Source organism: Nothobranchius furzeri, chromosome 12 (assembly GCF_043380555.1).
Source record: "Nothobranchius furzeri strain GRZ-AD chromosome 12, NfurGRZ-RIMD1, whole genome shotgun sequence".
In the NCBI taxonomy this organism is placed as follows: Eukaryota; Metazoa; Chordata; class Actinopteri; order Cyprinodontiformes; family Nothobranchiidae; genus Nothobranchius; species Nothobranchius furzeri.
The window spans coordinates 2837366-2856374 of NC_091752.1; the positions used below are offsets into that span (position 1 = coordinate 2837366).

The 19009-nt window shown below is 43.8% G+C and overlaps 2 protein-coding genes across 3 annotated transcripts in view; both read left to right on the forward strand.

The window, feature by feature from the left end:
* Positions 1-19009, forward strand: part of LOC139062043 (spectrin alpha chain, non-erythrocytic 1-like) — a 205023-nt gene that overhangs the window by 42442 nt on the left and 143572 nt on the right. The window lies entirely within an intron of this gene.
* klhdc3 (kelch domain containing 3) overlaps positions 1-19009 on the forward strand; it is a 49167-nt gene that overhangs the window by 6464 nt on the left and 23694 nt on the right. The window contains exons 6-8 of the mRNA XM_054750824.2: positions 2153-2366; positions 2571-2657; positions 9758-9866. Of these exons, the coding sequence (XP_054606799.1) occupies positions 2153-2366; positions 2571-2657; positions 9758-9866 (410 nt within the window). The remainder of the gene's footprint in view (positions 1-2152; positions 2367-2570; positions 2658-9757; positions 9867-19009) is intronic.

Below are 19009 nucleotides of genomic sequence, written 5' to 3' on the forward strand. Positions count from 1 at the left end.
CAGGTGCGGTGTGTGTGTCACTCACTCTGGTTACTCCAACAAGGAGCCGGCTCCGAGAGCCGTTTCTTTAGCGACCGACACATCACTACATCATTCCCTTTCCTAATGTCCTGAAGAACGTTCCGGAGCGCAGGCGGAGTGTTTAGCTAACCTGCAGGAAACGTCAACGACAGTTATCCAGAAAGTAGCTAAGGGTTACCAGAGGTGTTTCTGAGGTGTTCGCTAGGTACTTTTAAGTTAAAAAGTCAAGAAGGGGGTCTGAAAAGCTGCTAGAAATAGCGTCAAAGTCACTAAGTTGGCAACACTGTGGGAGGAGCGCTTCATTTGCATCTCAGGGCAGCGCAAGCGGGAGGAGCAAATAATCGGCTTGTTTTGTTTTTTATAATCGTTCAAAACTCAGATCGTAATCGTGATTAAAATTCGATTAATTGAGCAGCCCTAGGTTCACACATATAAATATCTGGGTTTCTTGCTTGATGATTCACTCAGCTTCAAACCTCATGTGGAGAACCTTGTGAAGAAGTTAAAACTGCGTTTTTACTTTCAAAAAATTTGATTTTCTTTTAGTGTGAAGAAGCGACTTGTTGCAACATTTTTACCTGTGCTGGTTTATGGAGATTTGTTGTGCATGAACACCTCTGCTAAATGTCTTCAGTCGCTCGACACTGTGCCATGCTGCTCTAAGGTTCATCACGAACCGTAAATCCTCGACTCATCATTGTGAGTTGTACTCTCAGGCGGGATGGCCTGAGGAAATAGCACTTTTACACATTTATACACAAGGCAGTACTCGGTCTGCTACCTTCCTACATCAGTTCGCTGCTAAAAATGAAAACCGCAGGTCGCTATTCTTGTTGTCTGCGAGATAATTTGTTGCTTTCTGTCCCATTTGCACGTACTGAACTAGGAAAGACGGCTTTTGTCCATTTAGCACCATCTGCTTGGATTGAGCTGCAGACAAAATGGAAAATGACATTTCGCTGAGTTCATTTAAATCTAAATAAAGAAATCTTGAGAGCACCTCACTGCCGTGTAACTGTTTCACCTAGATTGTTTTGACTTGGATTGTTTTATAGTTTGAAATTTACCTTAAAAAATGGGGAAAAACAGCAAATTGCTATTTAACAGGGTGTCGCACTAGAATTTATAAACTCCTTAATTTTTAATAATTCTTTAAAACCTTATTTTATTAAAGCATGTACAGATGTTAATTACATTTATTTTTAAATAAAAACTTTTAAACAAAGTTCTGGCCTGCTGGCTTCTTTAAAGTCATGGAAGACTATCGCGTCAGACCCGTGCCACAACCCGTGCACGCGCATTGGGTCCACAGCCGAGCGAGCGGAATTAGAAACCGAGCGCGCAGAGGCTGCCGAGCGCGCAGAGAGGCTGCCGCGCGCGCACGTTTTCCTCTGCCGTGTGCTCGTTGGCAACGCGCGCACGCAGGTTTGTCACTTGTGCACATCCTTGTGCGCTCACAGACACAGTTTGCTCCCTCTCAGTGCACAAATGACCTCTCGCCATGTATATTTTCGCTCGCGAGTCCCGTTCACGCGCGCGCTGCCATGTATATTTTCGCTCGCGAGTCCCGTTCACACGCGCGCTGTGGACCCAATGCGCGTGCACGGGTTGTGGCACGCTTTAAACGCCATAGAAGACTTTTGCAACACACTGTGGGAATGATGGCATGTGAAAGGCATTAGCGTGGCAGTAAGCCAACAATATACCAGTTGAGTCGAGGGGCTTGTTTTATGTTTTTTATTTATTTTTTTTTAACTTATTTTATTTTATTTTTTAGCAGAAGCAGATCCATATTCTCTTATTTCACCTTCTTTACTGGTCGCTAATAATTTTAGTTCCGGGGCTGATTATGAAATGATCCCTTTCTTGTTCTTGTGGTGAAGAATTTGTTGCCTAAAAAGAGTAGTATGCAGGTAGATCCACTAGGTGGTGCTGTTTGCCAGATGTTGATCTAGTGGTGGTGATTGGGGATAATATAGTATATTTAGGCTTACAAGTGTGGGGAAATAATTGTGCCCCACTACTTTGAAGTTGTCGTCGTATGAAGTTTACATGTGTATTTGAGAGGTAAACTGGCTTTTCTCTAAAGTTTTTGTTGTGGCGCTGATGTGTGTGTTTCCTCTGTGCAAAGGGCTCTCCAGCACGGTGGAGAGACTTCCACTCAGCCACCATCATAGGGACAAAAATGTTTGTGTTTGGAGGGAGGGCGGATCGCTTCGGCCCCTTTCACTCCAACAACGAAATCTACTGCAACAAGATCAAAGTGTTCGACACGGAAACCAACTGCTGGCTGAACACGCCGTCAACTCAGCTGTTACCAGAAGGACGGAGGAGTCACTCAGCCTGTAAGACACAAACACATTTAGCCATCGTCTTCAGAAAAGGGAAATTTAATGATTTTTTTGTACAGCTATGGTTTTCTAAAGTGACCTTTTCCTTTTACTAAAGTGTGTGAGGTAAAAGTAGATTTATGCTAGTTTTAGTGAGCTGAGCTGTAAATGAGAATATTTTTGTGACTGACCAATAAAAATCTTTCAATTTGTCTTTAGTTACCTACAACGGGGAGCTCTTCATATTTGGGGGATACAATGCTCGTCTGGACCGACACTTCAACGATCTCTGGAAATTCAATCCAGGTGATTCTAATAAAAAATTTTACTTGAGCAAAAGTTGTGAATAAGCTTAGTTGTGATTTAGTTCTGTCTGGTAGCATATTAATATTTAACATTCTTGGATGTCGTGTGTGATCGGTGTGTTTCGTCTGTAGAGGAGCGCAGCACAGGGTATCCGCGGGTCCTTAAAAAGTCTTAAATTTGCTTTTCCAAATTTAAGGCCTTAAAAATCCTTAAAAATGACAAATAATCATTAAATCCAGTTTCCAAAGGTCTTAAATTACCAAAGACCCAATAAACAATATTATTTTATTTCTATAAAATTTTCGTGAATTTCTAGTTAGTGTTCAGCTTTTTTTTTGTGTACGATGTTGCCGTAAGCGGAACCGTACACATTCAGTTGGTTGTGAAAGGGGGCTACTTTTAGACGAGCACAGAAGCTGGTTAAGTTAGTGGGTGCTTGCGCCATGGGGAAGTGCAAGTTTAATGGTAACTGGATGGCTAATCCCACGTTCTTGACGTGGTTAGCACCGGTTCCAGGCAATAGCTGGGAATTATAGCTTAAATTTAATTTAAAAAATAGCTTAAATTTGGTCAAAGTGACCTTAAAAAAGGTCTTAAAAAGTCAAATTTGGCTCTCTTAAACCTGCAGATACCCTGGCAGCAGTCCCGGCTGGTGCTGACCCATTTATTTTCTTGTTCATCTTCTGACGATCCTTTCCTCCCTCACTGCATCATTACTAGATTTTAATGGCGGCCGGCGTCTCTCTGAAACAGTCACCCCAACTTTTGGCCACTCTGGAGCTACAACCAATCACAACGAGTCATTTTGAGTGCGTGCATTTTTGTTAAACCAAAGCATGGTTCCCTGTTAGTCTGAAATTTTTTACAAAATGCTGATTACGGCGATCCAGCTCCCTGATTTCTGTGTGAGTCATCAGAGCGTTTGGTTTCAACAGAACAGATTTTCCTTGTGCCTGAAATGGTTTGCACTGCATGAACTTCTGATATCAACCATTCAAGCCTGTCATTTGCACTCCACTAGATGGCAGCACCTTGATTAGAGTCGTAACTAACTAGGTCTGAGGGGCCTGTTGCTATAGCGATGGAGTGGAGATGTTTGAATCTGAGAGTGTGAGGCTACTCTTCAGCCTTTTATGAATCATAAAACAAGTCAGTCATTCTGTGATTCACACCTCGAAAGGGTTTACGTGTGTCTGATGTGCAACATTTTGGGTCAGTGAGAAATAATGTTGCTACTCGTGATTGATTGCGTGATATCAACGCAGCAATTAGTGAGTCTGCAAAAACATGCCTTGGATCACGAAGGACATCATTAAAAGTGATATTTAATTTAATTTGTCTTCAGCTTTGTTTTAATGAGACAAACACCTTTAATGAGCTCAAAGAACAATCTAAACACCATAGAGTTGAATAATTTGATGAGGTTTTGAATTAAAATGTCTTCTACGTTGTATAATTCCCTCTATGGCTGAACGATTTTAGGAAATTCTTAAATTTATTTAGCAGAGGTTGCAATTTCAGTTTGATTCACGATTTTCTTTAAATACAGGTTCATCACATTAATGACAATATACAGTCTTATTTAAAGAGCAAGTCACCCCCAAATCAACTTTTTTACTGCTGATAAACTATATAAATGAGTGTGTAATTGTGTTGTAGACATGTACAGTCAATAATTTGGCGCTTTAGTTTATCTTAGTTAAAATTTTAATATTCTGCCCAAAACTGTCGGTGTTGTGTTGTCTTCAGGTAAAAACTCTGCTCTACATTTTAATTCAAATCTGCCATCGCTATTGGCTTGGAGGTACACTATAATATTAGCTGGTACGTTATGATGTCACTATTTTATTTAGCGTGTGTGTGTGTGTGTGTATTTGTTAGCGGCTCCGCTCGGTCTGCCAGGCAGCAGCATTTGTTACATTTTTCAAACAGGAAGCGGGAGTGGAGTAAGACTCTGGTAGGGGGTGACTTGTTCTTTTAAAAACCTGACATACCATCAAAACATTCAAAGCTGTTACTGTAATAATCTAAAGAGGAAAACTGAAGATAAGAACAGATTTTAAATGTAGTTATTAACAAAAAACAGGGTTATCCTGCGTAGTTTTACTGAACGGGCTACCTGAATGTTTCCCACCTCTGTAACTCCAAACTCAGACACATCTTACATGTTTACTGGTAGAGGCCGACCGATATATTGAGCCAATATATTCAATGGGTGCAGTGGGGGGGACATTGACTCCGAGCGGGCCTTGTTCCACTCTGCGATTGTTGAGGGGCCTGTTGCTAGCTGTGGTCGCAAGGTGGCCGGTGCCAGCCAGTCATAGTGGCAACCCCTGTACCCGCTGGTGGACACCAGAGGTTCGGGGAGCTGTCAGGTTGAAGAAGGAGGCCTACAGGGTGTGGCTGGTCTGTGGGTCTCCGGAGGCAGCAGACAGGTACCGGACAGCCAAGCGGGGTGCAGCAGTGGCAGTTGCTGAGGCAAAATCTCGGGCGTGGGAGGAGTTTGGTGAGGCCATGGAGAAAGACTATCGATCGGCTCCAAAGAGGTTCTGGCAAACTGTCCGGCGCCTCAGCAACTTGTTCACACTGTTTACAGTGGGGATGGGGAGCTGCTGACGTCAACTGGGGCTATAGTCGGACGGTGGAAGGAATACTTTGAGGAGCTCCTCAATCCCACCTATGCGCATTCTGAGGAGGAACCAGAGCCGGGAGACCTGGGGATGGACTGTCGAATCTCGGGGGCAGAAGTTGCTGAGGTAGTCAAACAACTACACAGCGGCGGAGCCCCGGGGGCGGATGAGGTTCGTCCTGGGTATCTCAAGGCTATGGATGTTGTAGGGCTGTCATGGTTGACACGTCTCTGCAACATTGCGTGGTCATCGGGGGCAGTTCCTGTGGAGTGGCAGACCGGGGTGGTGGTCCCCATCTTTAAGAAGGGTGACCTGAGGGTGTGTTCCAACTATAGGGGGATCACACTCCTCAGCCTCCCTGGAAAGGTCTACTCCAAGGTACTGGAGAGCAGGGTCAGATCGATAGTTGAATCTCAGATTGAGGAGGAGCAATGTGGTTTTCGTCCTGGCCATGGAACTGTGGACCAGCTCTATACCCTTGGAGGGGGCATGGGAGTTTGCCCAACCAATCCAAATGTGTTTTGTGGATTTATAAAAGGCTTATGACCGTGTCCCCAGGGGCACCCTGTGGGGGACGCTCCAGGAGTATGGGGTGGGTGGCTTTCTGTTAAGGGCCATTCAGTCCCTTTACCAGAGGAGCGTGAGTTTGGTCCGCATAGCCGGTAGTAAGTCGGACCTGTTCCCAGTGAGGGTTGGACTTCGCCAGGGCTGCCCTTTGTCACCGGTTCTTTTCGTTACCTTTATGGACAGAATTTCTAGGTGCAACCATGGTGTGGAGTGTGTCGAGTTTGGTGGCAGGAGAATCTCATCTCTGCCTTTTGCGGATGATGTGGTCCTCCTAGCTTCATCCAGCTCTGACCTTCAGCTCTTGCTGGGTAGGTTCGCGGCCGAGTGTGAAGTGGCTGGGATGAGGATCAGCACCTCCAAATCTGAGACCATGGTTCTCGACCGGAAAAGGGTGGCTTGCCACCTCCGGGTCGGGGGAGAGGTCCTACCTCAAGTGAAGGAGTTTAAGTATCTCGGGGTCTTGTTCACGAGTGAGGGTAGGAGGGATCGGGAGATCGACAGGCGGATTGGTTCGGCGTCTGCAGTGATGCGGACGCTGAGCCGATCTGTCGTGGTGAAGAGGGAGCTGAGCCAGAAAGCCAGGCTCTCGATTTACCGGTTGATCTACGTCCCAATCCTCACCTATGGTCATGAGCTTTGGGTAATGACCGAAAGAACGAGGTCGCGGATACAAGCGGCCGAAATGAGTTTCCTCCGTAGGGTGGCCGGGCTCAGCCTTAGAGATAGGGTGAGGAGCTCGGACATTCGGGAGGGACTCGGAGTAGAACCGCTGCTCCTCCGGATCGAAAGGAGCCAGTTGAGGTGGTTTGGGCATCTGGTCAGGATGCCTCCTGGACGCCTCCCCGGGAGAAGTGTTTTGGGCATGTCCTGCTGGCAGGAGGCCCCCGGGTCGACCCAGGACACGTTGGAGAGGTTACATCTCCAATCTGGTCCGGGAACGCCTTGGGGTCCTGCCGGAGGAGCTGGTGGAGGTGGCTGGGGAGAGGACAGTCTGGAGCTCCCTAGTTGGGATGCTGCCCCCGCGACCCGGACCCGGATAAGCGGAAGAAGACGACGACGAGTTTTACTGAGCGGGCTACCTGAATGTTTTCCACCGCTGTAACACCAAACTCAGACACATCTTACATGTTTACTGGTAGAGGCTGACCGATATATTCAATTATTTTCTATATTGGCCATCGGCCGAAATTATTTTTAAAGGGCGACTGAAAAAAAAAATCTGGCACCTGTGTGGCCAACTGCCGCCACTACTAGACTGAAGAAAGGAGCCAAAGGACCCCAACGCACCATTTATTTATTTTTTAAGTTTTGAGTTTGTTTTATATTTGAAGTTCAATAAATATTAAGAGATTTATTGACTAATTTAATGTATTTTGCACACAGTGAGTGTTGAGTTGTCTTTCACAATCAATGTGCTGCTAAAATGTATATATGTCAGCCTTAGTAATCGGCTTTAGATATCGGTCATCGGCAACAAAATTCTTTAAAAATTAGCATTGGCCTTTTAAAAAAACATATCTGTGGGCCTCTGTTTACTGTGATGTGCCATAACCCAACACGTTGTGCCAACAGAAAATTATGTGTTTTATTAACTCATTCACTGCCAGTGACGACTTAAGTCATCATTTGCATGTTTTTACTGTGTGGGCGTCGGAACGAGTCCCCGCACCATGAGAAAAAACATCCTGGCTCTAAAGCCGATCTTCATCCGCATACGTCACACGTCACGTGATCAGGAAGCAGAACATCCATGTGTTAGGAGATCGTTTTGGGCCGCTGCTGTAAAAAAAGTGAAGCGAACCGGGAAAGCTTCTGCCGATCACAATTCAACAACGGATTATGAAAGAACGGATAACGCTTGAAACACGTGGATTCTTCCTGATGTAAGAGGTGAGTCTCTGCTTTGTTTTGGTTGTTTTGGCGTCGACATCATCCTAGCGCGCAACGTTCTGTCACTCTTAAAAAATAGTACAAAAGTGAGAAACGCTGGCAGCGAAGGACTTTACTGATCAGGAAACGGCTGGCAGTGAATGAGTTAAAAAAGAGAAGTTGGCTTTCCTGTCCACTTAGTGTTATTATGGTAATCATGTTTGAAATTACAGCTTTCCCCAGAAAACCAGTCGTTCAGCCCCAATTCCCAATAATCTTTGTAGTCTGAAATTTTACTTTATTGTTTTACCATTAAAGGTCAACTTCACTGAAAAAACATTTTTAATTATTTTTCCTGATTATAATCAGTCACTCTGAGGTTTTCTTGCAGGCTGAACATGAAAATAGTCTCCTGCAGTAGCTTCTGATAGGAAACAGACGGTGAAACTCTAGGACTAGAAAGTCCTGACAGATCTACGTCACAGTGTCACGTACATTCATGTACTCAACCGTCTTGGCTCACGACGGGGAAGGCTGTTGTTTGTTCAATGTCCAGGAAATAGTAGAGATAGTCTTGGCTAGTAGAAGCTAACCTCTAGCATTTGATACACCACCACATGACGGAACTCCTTAAGATTTGTTTTATTTTTGGAGATGGAACATACCGGAACATTTTCAGTGAATAACCCGGGAAGACTGTGGGGATAAAGAGTAAAACAGTTCAGTTTTTAAAACGGTTTCCAGCCCAAAACAAGAGACTCGACAGGTGTGATCCTGAAATTGTGAATGATCTGTCAGTTATGGCTTTCACATCACAACACCACCTGCCCTGGTTCCGACTCCACTGTGTGGGACTTCTTGTCTTCTGCACATGTGGGTCGCTTTGGAGCTGTGAGCCTTTCACACTGGAGATTGTTTGATGTCGTGTTTCAGTTTAGTGTGAACAGCAACACAAAGAAAATCAGATTTACCTAAAAAATTTGAATTGAGCATCAAGTCCTGCAGTGTCAACATAGTCTAGGTCAGTGTTTCCCAACCCTGGTCCTCGAGGCACACTGTCCTGAATTTTTTCCATGTCTCCGCTTCAGCCCAGCAGATTTACATCGCCTCCTCAGAAGGGCATCAGGTGCTGCAGATGCCTGTTAATCACTCATTCATTTAGGGCAGGTGCGTGGCAGCAGGGAGACACTGGTGTTTAAATGGGCAACATGGAAAACGGTGTGCCTTGAGGGGTTGGGAAACACTAGCCTAACCCCAGGTTTCCACTGGCCATTGAAGCAGTAGCGTAACGTAATAGTGGCGTTCCTCCCGCGAGCTCATTCCCAACCGCGAGCAATTCTGATGGAAAACGGGACTGAAAGTGGTTCACACAACTGATCCAGTGATGTCACAAAATCACGGAAGAATTGCAACACCACACGTGATTTCAGACGTTCACACACAGTAATAAACAAGAAAAAAGAGAGCTGCATGCATGAAAAAACATCTGTGGGTTATTTTCTGTTCTGTTTACATCGGTCACAAAAGTTCACAGGAAATGGCATGCTGCATGTGGCCTTTATTTTGAAGGTTTCTGGATGTTCTATGCTTCTTTTGTGTTTGACTTCCTGTCTGGCTCCATCTAAACTGTGCACGTGTTTTGGAAGCATAGCACATCAAAAATAGCCTCGAAACGTAATGATAGTGTGCCCTCGCTTCTGGGGAGCGTCCAAAACGTCACACATCACTGCCGGTGGACAGGAACTCGTCCACCATAACAGCGGCTAATTGCCACATAGTACGTTTCGTGGCCCTTTCGCGGTGCTTTGTTGTGCTGTGGAAAGAAGGGGTCAGACTCCAGATCTTGTCGTCTGAAGCTCAAATCTGATCTGGCTCGTATCTAGTTCCTGAAACAGGTGCACCACAGCATTTTCCCCCAGACTACGACTTACAAGGCGTTCATCCTTACTAGAGAACACCTCAAATGTACTAAAAATGTGAGTGAAGTTGACCATCAGCGTAGTCATCTGAACTCTGTTGTTTTGCACGGTGCAGAAGCGTTCACGTGGAAGAAGGTCGAGCCGAAGGGGAAAGGCCCGTGTCCTCGGAGGCGACAGTGCTGCTGTATGGTGGGAGATCGCATCATCCTTTTTGGTGGAACCAGGTGAGATAAAAATATTAGAAACAATTTTTTAAATGGTTTTATTTGTTATTTATTTATGCTTTAGTCAAACAGTGAGTGGACAAGGATAAAACTGAACCACTGCTGTTAAAAGCACAAAGAGACGATAACAACTTTAAGATAAAGCGGCTTTGATTCATCAAACAGAAAATCCAGGACCCTTTTAGAGCTTTTTGTCTGATTTGTTCGCAAACAAACAACATCTCACGTTCCTGAGCGGTGGGTGGAGAAAAAAATAGCTCCTGGTTTTTAATTATCCTGGGTAGGGGGTCCTGGCTCCTGTAGACAGCAGACTGATAGCTCCTCTTGTTGGTTGTTAGACTGCAGTGATAGCAAGGGGCTTGAAGCTGCCTAGGTGCCACTGAGCTGGTGACAGACTTGTGATAGGCCAGTAGCCGGCAGATTAATGAGGTAGCTCATGGTGTTAACATGGTGTAGAGTAGTCTGAGGCCTTGGTTACTGTTATCAACGAGACCGCTGTTATCAGACAGACCCCACAGGGATAACTTGTTGGAGATTCAGAGAGCTGTGGATAAGGTTGAGCCCCGCCGTGTCTACAGGCACTAAAGTCCTCAATGCCTCGGCCTGCTACTGGTTTGGTTTTCTAATCCTTCAGAGAAAACCACGCAGAACAAAATCTGACACAATCAGAAAAAATACACAGGTAGCTCAATAGTGATTCAGTAAAGTTGCTGTGTTACATCATTAATGTACCAAGAGATTATCCAACAAACTGCCACGTTTATTGTTTGTTTTTTACTTTCTTCTGCCTTGTTTCATTGTTTTTGTTCCACACCTAATGTTTGAACAATGTGTAAACGTATGAAAAACTAAAGCGGAGAATAATAAAGGTTTAGATCTCTCTTGAAAATTAAGCACAAGTAGCCTATTAATTTATGACTTGTTTTATGGCAGTTTTCTCTCACGTCTTTGATCCATATCACCAAAAGCAGGGCTCTTGGGACGACGGAGAGACCGATTAAAACTACAGAACAGTCTGGACATAGTGTGTGTGTGTGTGTGTGTGTGTGTGTGTGTGTGTGTGTGTGTGTGTGTGTGTGTGTGTGTGTGTGTGTGTGTGTGTGTGTGTGTGTGTGTGTTTACACAATAGGAGAGAAATACTCATATTTTCATTGTACCGTTTCAACAAAGCCATTCATAATATAACATTTTAAACTCATTTTGTTGAAGAGGGTTTTAGAGAAAAAGATTACAGTTTAATGTAAAACTCTTATAATCCTCTTTTTCTTTCTTTCTTTTTGTTGTTGGAACTATTCCAATCTGGGATTCAAGGAGTCATGACTTCCTGTTGGGAGCAGATGGGCTGAGTCTAGAGAAGGGGAGTGTTGTTGAATTGATGAAGGGTGAAGAGGAAGATATCAAACACGACACTACATCTCTAACATCCTGTTTTAAGGCCAAAGAAGATATTTTGTGAGATGTTGGTTTAACGCTTCTACACATTAAGTGTCCTAACTACATTTGTTTAGTCTCCAGGAGTTCTAAGATTAGGTTTTATTTTTTATTTTTTGGCCTACAAAGATGTTTTGGATTAGTGTTATCCTTCTAGACCTTAAAGGTGTGGAAAACCTGCGACCAGCTCAGTGGCCTAGTGGTAGAGTGTCCGCCCTGAGACTGGGAGATCAGGGTTCGATTCCTGGTCGGGTCATACCAAAGGCTTTGAAAAAATGGGACCCAATGCCTCCCTGCTTGCCACTCAGCATTAAGGGGTTGGATTGGGGGGTTAAACCACCAAATAGTTCCCGAGCGCGGCTGTGTCTGCAGCTCACCGCTCCCCCAGGGGATGGGTCAAATGCGGAGAACAAATGTCACACACACACCTGTGTCTGTGACAACTAATGGGCCTTTAACAGAATTTTTTTTTTACGATTATTCATGATTATAATTGGTCACTCTGAGGTTTTCATGCAGGCTGAACATGAAAATAGTCTCCTACACCTATCTCCTGCATTAGCTTCTGCTAGAAATCAGACGGTGAAACTCTAGGATTAGAAAAGCCTGACAGATCTACGTCACACTGTCACTTAACGTTCATGGACTCACCCGTGTTGACTCACAACGGGGAAGGCTGTTGTTGGTTTAGCCTCCAGGAAACAGCAGATAATGTCTCCGCTTCTAGAAGCTAACTGTTAGCATTACCATCAACACCACATGGCGGAACTCCTTCAGACTCGTGCTATTTGTGGGGGGAAAAAACATCAACTGTCGGCCAATCAGAGGAGAGCTGTCCAGATATCAGGAAATAAGACTCCAAATCCTGATGCTCAGCAGTGATGTGGCTCACTTCTACTTCCTGAAAACCATGCGCCAGTGCTTTGTTTTCCCAGAGTGTGACTTACAAGGCATTCATTCCTACTAGAGACCACTGCAAATGTATTGATTCAACAAGTCTTCCACACCTTTAAACATCTTCTACTAATTGACTCGGCATTGCAGATTTGTTTATTTCAGCCCATTTCTACAAGCGTCTGTAAGCTAGAGCCACAAACACACTCCAAACAGAAAGGTGTGTTTTTGTAGTGTTTTTGGTGAAAATAAAAAATAAACAGGAACTTCTTTTCAATGTTATCCACCACTCTGCGAGAAACGTTCTTTAACACACCACCACACTGTGTGTCTCGTTTGTTTTACCATGATGCAGAAACACATGTGCGGGTGATGTGGCCAAGTCTTTATTGGTGTCTGTCCTAATGTGGCTGATGAATGGTCACGCGGGCCATCGTGAATTATTTTCCGACACCTTGCTTGTGTTTTTTTATGGGGTTCCTCTTGTTGTTGGGTCCTTTAAGGAAATTGTGTTTAAATTTATAGTCCCCCTCTTGTTTTCCTGCTTGGTTGTCCCATCAGACTGATCCAAAGCAGACCCGCTTTTCTCGGTGTTTATTCTACGTTTAGGTTTGTTTTGCTCGTAAGAATTTAGTCAGGAATAATTTATGTCTTCAGTCGAGGACAATAAAGCTAATAAGTCCAAGAGGACTCCTGCTTTCACAGAGAAATATGAAAATGCTTAATGATGAGATCTAAAAGCAAATTAAAGGCATTTTCAATAAGAACACACAAAACTATTACAACCGAATTTTGATGGCTGTTTTTTCTGCTCCAGGTGAATAGATGTTTTTAGCTGAAAATGTTTTGTGAGGCTAACTTTTGCTTAGTTCATTTGTACGTGCGCATGTGTGTGTGTGTGTGTGTGTGTGTGTGTGTGTCGTTGACAGGCTGGGCATTGCTGGCAGCTTTTCGAGTACCACTTGCATCAGTGTAAACAGGTTTGCAGAGTTGCAGAAAGGCGTGAAATTCCCCCCATCGCTGATTTATGACCTTAGGGAGCATTCTTTCTCTCAGAGAGCAATTGGATATCCCCTCAATGCCTCTGTTACACTCATTTACTGAGACCTGCTCACTGCCCCACGAAGGACGACCCGCGCATGACCAACTCCACCTGCACCGACCTTCACCTACTCACACAAGCAACGTGCTGCCAAACTCTTAATACTTTTCATCTCAACGTTACGAGGAACAACGCTGTATTTGCGGTCTGTGCAGATAATAGTCTATAGACCTGCTGCTGCGTCTGTGTTGTCATGGCTGGTGTTGGTAACGTTGTGTTTAATTGCTTACAACAAAGCGAGCTTGGGCTAAATCAGGAAGCAGTTTAAGCTTGGGAACAGGCCACGCTCCAAGGAGCAGGATGCGAACAAGGACATGACAGATTGGCATGCTGGGAGCAGACAGCACAGAATGTGTGAAAGAGAATTTAGCACACGTTCTTGAATGACTTTGAAACGTTTCTTTATTTTGGTGAACTGCTTTAGAATATTTAGTTTTTTGTGTCTGAAAAGACCCAAATGATGACCGTTTTAAATCCTCCTCTTGTGCCTGAATGCTTCTTTGTGACTGAAGCTGTGTCGTTGTTTTTGACAAATGCCTGCGTCACAATTATCTGTATAATAACAGTAATAATTCCTTTCTGGTTTTTCTGCACCTTTACATGATCTCCCGATAAGTGTTCTTCAGCTGGATTTTAAACGCATCTCACTGAGAGCAACAACAACTGGTAGTTGTCGTTTTAAAGTGACAATGTGTATTTTCCCTGGTGATGGGGGGGCAATAAATGGTAAATGGTCTGTATTTGTATTGCGCCTTCTTAGGGTTCTACAACCCCCCCCCCCCCAAGGCACTTCACAACACAGTCAGTCATTCACACACTGGTGGTGATGAGCTACGATGTAGCCACAGCTGCCCTGGGGCGCACTGACAGAGGCGAGGCTGCCGAGCACCGCGCCACCGGTCCCACCGACCACCACCAGCAGGCAAGGCGGGTTAAGTGTCTTGCCCAAGGACACAACAGCAGCATTCTCTAGTCGGAGCCGGGATCGAACCTGCAACCTTCCGATTATTGGGAGGGGATGAAACCAACAGCCATCACACAGTTTGTCCAGAGGGGAAGGGAGTACATGGAGCTGGGTTTAGTTTGTGAAACGCCACAATATTAAAATACAAATAGCTGTATGGTATCAAAGTTAGTTTTAGTTTCATTTGTAGTTTATAATACATGGGCTGTGTCTCACTTCAGGGTCTGCATCCTTCGGAGGACCCAGCCCACCCCGCCGACATGGGCTGGGTCCTCCGTCGGCCGGGTAGACCGGATGTTAACGGCTGTGAATTTGGACAGGCCTAGCCTTCATGAATTCCCGCCACTCCCTCGGCGAACCTTCCGTCGCCTAGCAACCGTGGAACCGCTGAGCAGAAGGGAGAAGGAACTTTAAACGATGGAGCTCAAAGTTTTATTTAGATTTTTAATAATTTCCTTGACTGTTGGAGAGCTAATTCAGAGAAAATACTTTCAACAAGCTGAGCCTGAGCAAAGATGTGATCATAGTTTTTAATACTTTCTAAGGGTCTTAATTTGACCAAAACCCATTTATCACCTTTTAAGACTTTAAGACCCAGCGGATACCCTGTAATATTAAACAATTCACATTTGTAAACAAAAATAAGATTCAAGAGTTTAATGCAGAACTGATTTTATTTAGATATTTCTTTTATATGTACATGTTTAATCTTTCTTGACCATTTTTTCTAGCAAAGCTGTCAAAGTTCTCCCTTCTCTCCTGGGCCCTCTGCTGCCTCATGTCCTCCCTGATCAGCTCCAGAAGCTGGTCATCGCTGTCACCTTCCCCTGATTCCCATTTTCAATTCAATTTATTTATAAAGCACCAAATCACGACAAGAGTCGTCTCAATACACTTCACCTAATAAACATTCCAATTCAGGTCAGTTCATTAAGCCAATCAGAAATAATGTTTCCTATATAAAGAACCCAGCAAATTGCATCAAGTCACTGACTAGTGTCAGTGACTATACAGCAATCCTCATACTAAGCAAGCATAAAGCAACAGTGGAGAGGAAAACTCCCTTTTAACAGGAAGAAACCTCCAGAGAATCCTGGCTCAGTATAAGCAGCCATCCTCCCCGACTCACTGGGGATGGAGAAGACAGAGCAGGCAGGCAGGCAGGCACACACGCACAGAGTAATGTGTCTATAGTTATATTGTGATGAGGCATGTTGGAGGCAGGGCAAGGGAGAGCCGTCTTTACCGACTGTACACTCCACCTCCCTCTACTCCCCCACTTGTCCAGATTTAGGCTAACATCAGGTTTTAACCATAGGCCCTATCAAATAAAAATGTTTTAAGCCTAGTCTTAAAAGTAGACAAGGTGTCTGCCTCACGGACTAAGGCTGGGAGCTGGTTCCACAGGAGAGGAGCCTGATAACTAAAAGATCTGCCTCCCTTCCTAATTTTAGATATTCTGGGAACCACCAGTAGACCTGCAGTCTGAGAGCGAAGTGCTCGGTTAGGAACATATGGAACAATCAGGTCACTGATGTATGACGGAGCTTGATTATTAAGAGCTTTATATGTGAGAAGAAGGATCTTAAAATCTATTCTGAATTTAACAGGTAGCCAATGTAGGGAAGCTACGACAGGAGAGATATGATCTCTCTTTTTAATTCTCATCAGAACTCTAGCTGCAGCATTTTGGACAAGCTGAAGACTTTTAACTACATTCTGTGGACTTCCTGAGAGTAATGAATTACAGTAATCCAGTCTTGATGTAATAAATGCATGAACTAGTTTTTCAGCATCACTCCTGGAAAGGATGCTTCTAATCTTAGCAATATTCCGAAGGTGGAAAAAGGAAATCCCACAAACCTGTTTAACCTGGGATTTGAATGACATGTCCTGGTCAAAGATAACACCAAGGTTCCTTACTTTGTTCTCGGAGATTAATGTAATGCCATTCAGGTCAGGCGATTGGCTAAGCAATTTCCTTTTCTGGATTTCTGGTCCAAAGATGAGAACTTACGTCTTGTCTTGATTTAAAAGCAAAAAGTTTAGAGTCATCCAGTTTTTTATGTCCTCAAGACAAGCCTGTAATCTACCTAACCGATTAGGTTCATCAGGGTTAATGGATAAATATAACTGAGTATCGTCAGCATAACAGTGGAAGTTTATCCCATGCTGTCTAATGATTTTACCAGTTGGGAGCATATAGTAAAAAGAACTGGTCCAAGCACTGAACCCTGTGGTACTCCACAAGTAACCCTGGAGTATGAAGAAAATTTGTCAATTACGTCAGACAGGTAGGATTTAAACCGGCCTAGCGCTGTTCCTTTGACTCTCCAGAATAGTCTCAACAAACATGTAAGAAAAAATAACAGGAAGAGAAAAGAGGACAACGGGTTATTCCTTTCATGTTTTCGTAGAAAAACTAAACTCAAACAACAGTTTTTAAAATATGAGATGTTATTGTACCTCCATGCCACAGCCGCCGAATACTTTGCTCCAGTGATCATGTGGTCCATCTCCGCCCTAAGCTTAATAAAGTCTGTGGTTTTCTTATTTGTCCCTAAAATACAAACTTCTATTAAAATCAGGGGGAAAACGTAGCGGGAGAAGTACGACACGAGCTGCCGAACATACGAGCCGAGACCGCAATACGAGCACTTTTACTGTAACATTTCAAACTAAAATAACGTTTGTGTATCATAAAAAGCCCTTAACCTAACAGTTTTCAAGTTTATACTTACATTTATATGCGCAATCCTCTCCGACAGCTCCCGCTTCACTGTCCGCCATTGTTTTTAAAAGTTCTGCTGTCCGACCCGCAAGGCATCTTGGGAAATGTGAACCATTGAAGGATACACCGGACCCATCCTTCTTGCAGGCGAAAAGAAGGCCGGATTCGTCGACCGCATTTGAAGGAGTCTTCGAATTGGGACAGACCTAGTCGCAGCACTGTGACTTAACCGGCCGACGAAGGATGCAGACCCTGAATTGAGACACAGCCATGGTCTCCTCATCAGAGTTATTCCAGAGGGCCTAGAAGAGGATTAGGGGTCCATGGAGCCGGTTTTGTTTTTGCGTAATTTAGAAACCGTCAAAGGTTTTCATATTGAAGAATTTTGTACAACACTACGATGATAAACTACAAACAGTTGTATATTATTTATCATGATATTTATCAAATATGGCTATATATCGTTAAGTACCGGTATTGATTCGTAGGTACCAGGAATTGGTACCGCATCGATTCAAATTTCAAAGGTACCCATCCCTAATTATCAACAACATTTCGATGGATATTTCCAGAGATTAATGGTAAAAACTACACATTGTCTCTGGTGCTCCTGTTTGAGGACGCAGAAGTCAGTCGGAGGTAAATGTGTAGGAAAATGTGTAAGAACACAACAGGATTTGGAGTCTTATTTCCTGATATTTGGACATCTCTCCAAGATTGGCTATAGCAAGGCGACTGTACCACTGACTGTTTGCTCTGCAAAGTGGATGTTTTATCTCTACAAATAACACAAGCCTGGAGGAGTTCTTCTGTATGGTGGAGTTGCTAATGCTAATGGTTAGCTTCTACTAGCAGACATGTTCTCTGCTTTTTCCTGGACGCTAAACCAACAACAGACTTCATCGTCGTGAGTCAATACGGGTGACAGTGTGACGTAGATCTGTCAGGCTTTTCTAATCCTAGAGTTTCACCGTCTATTTTCTATCAGAAGCTAATGCAGGAGATAGGTGTAGGAGACTGTTTTCATGTTCACAGGGTATCCGCGGGTCCTTAAAAAGTCTTAAATTTGCTTTTCCAAATTTAAGGCCTTAAAAATCCTTAAAAATGACAAATAATACTTAAATACAGTTTCCAAAGGTCTTAAATTACCAAAGACCCAATAAACAAGATTCTTTTATTTCTATAAAAAATTCGTGAATTTCTAGTTGGTGTTAAGGATTTTTTTGTGTACGATGTTGGCGTAAGCGGAACCGTACACATCCAGTTGGTTGTGAAAGGGGGCTATTTTTAGATGAGCACATTAGCTGGTTAAGCTAGTGGGAGCTTGCGCCATGGGGAAGTGCAAGTTTAATGGTAACTGGATGGCTAATCCCGTTCGCGACGTGGTTAGCACCGGTTCTAGGCAATAGCTGGAAATAATAGCTTAAAGTTCATTTTTAAAAATTTTGTCAAAGTGGCCTTAAAAAAGGTCTTAAAAGTCTTAAATTTGGCTCCCTTAAACCTGCAGATACCCTGGTTCAGCCTTCATGAAAAACTCACAATGACCTGATTATATTCAAATAATGATTACAAAAAAATTTCAGACAAGTTGACCTTTAAATAAGCAATAAGCAGCAAATAAACCACAGACCTTTTGGATATATGCCGATGTCTTTCTCCTTGCTCGTTATTGCGTGAACTAGTAAAATCCTCCGTTATCGTCCACTTCTCCAGTAATTTTGCAATCATGCTGGACCAGTTGTGGGGTATGCATCTGCAGCCGCTGCTCCTGGTTGGAAAGGACGCTCCGAGGAGCTGGCGTTAAAAGCACATCTATTACGTTTCAAGCTGCCTACGCATCTGCTGGAAAGCCCCGGTAACATTTCATGGTTGTCGCTGAAAGTAACTAACATCCATATTTGAAGTACGACTAGATCGCGCAAGATCTTGTTGTATCGTGTCTTTTGGTGTCTTCAAACCAAATTTGCCATTCTTTTTAAACACACCACTCTCACTGATTTCCAGTTGGAGGTCATTTAGTT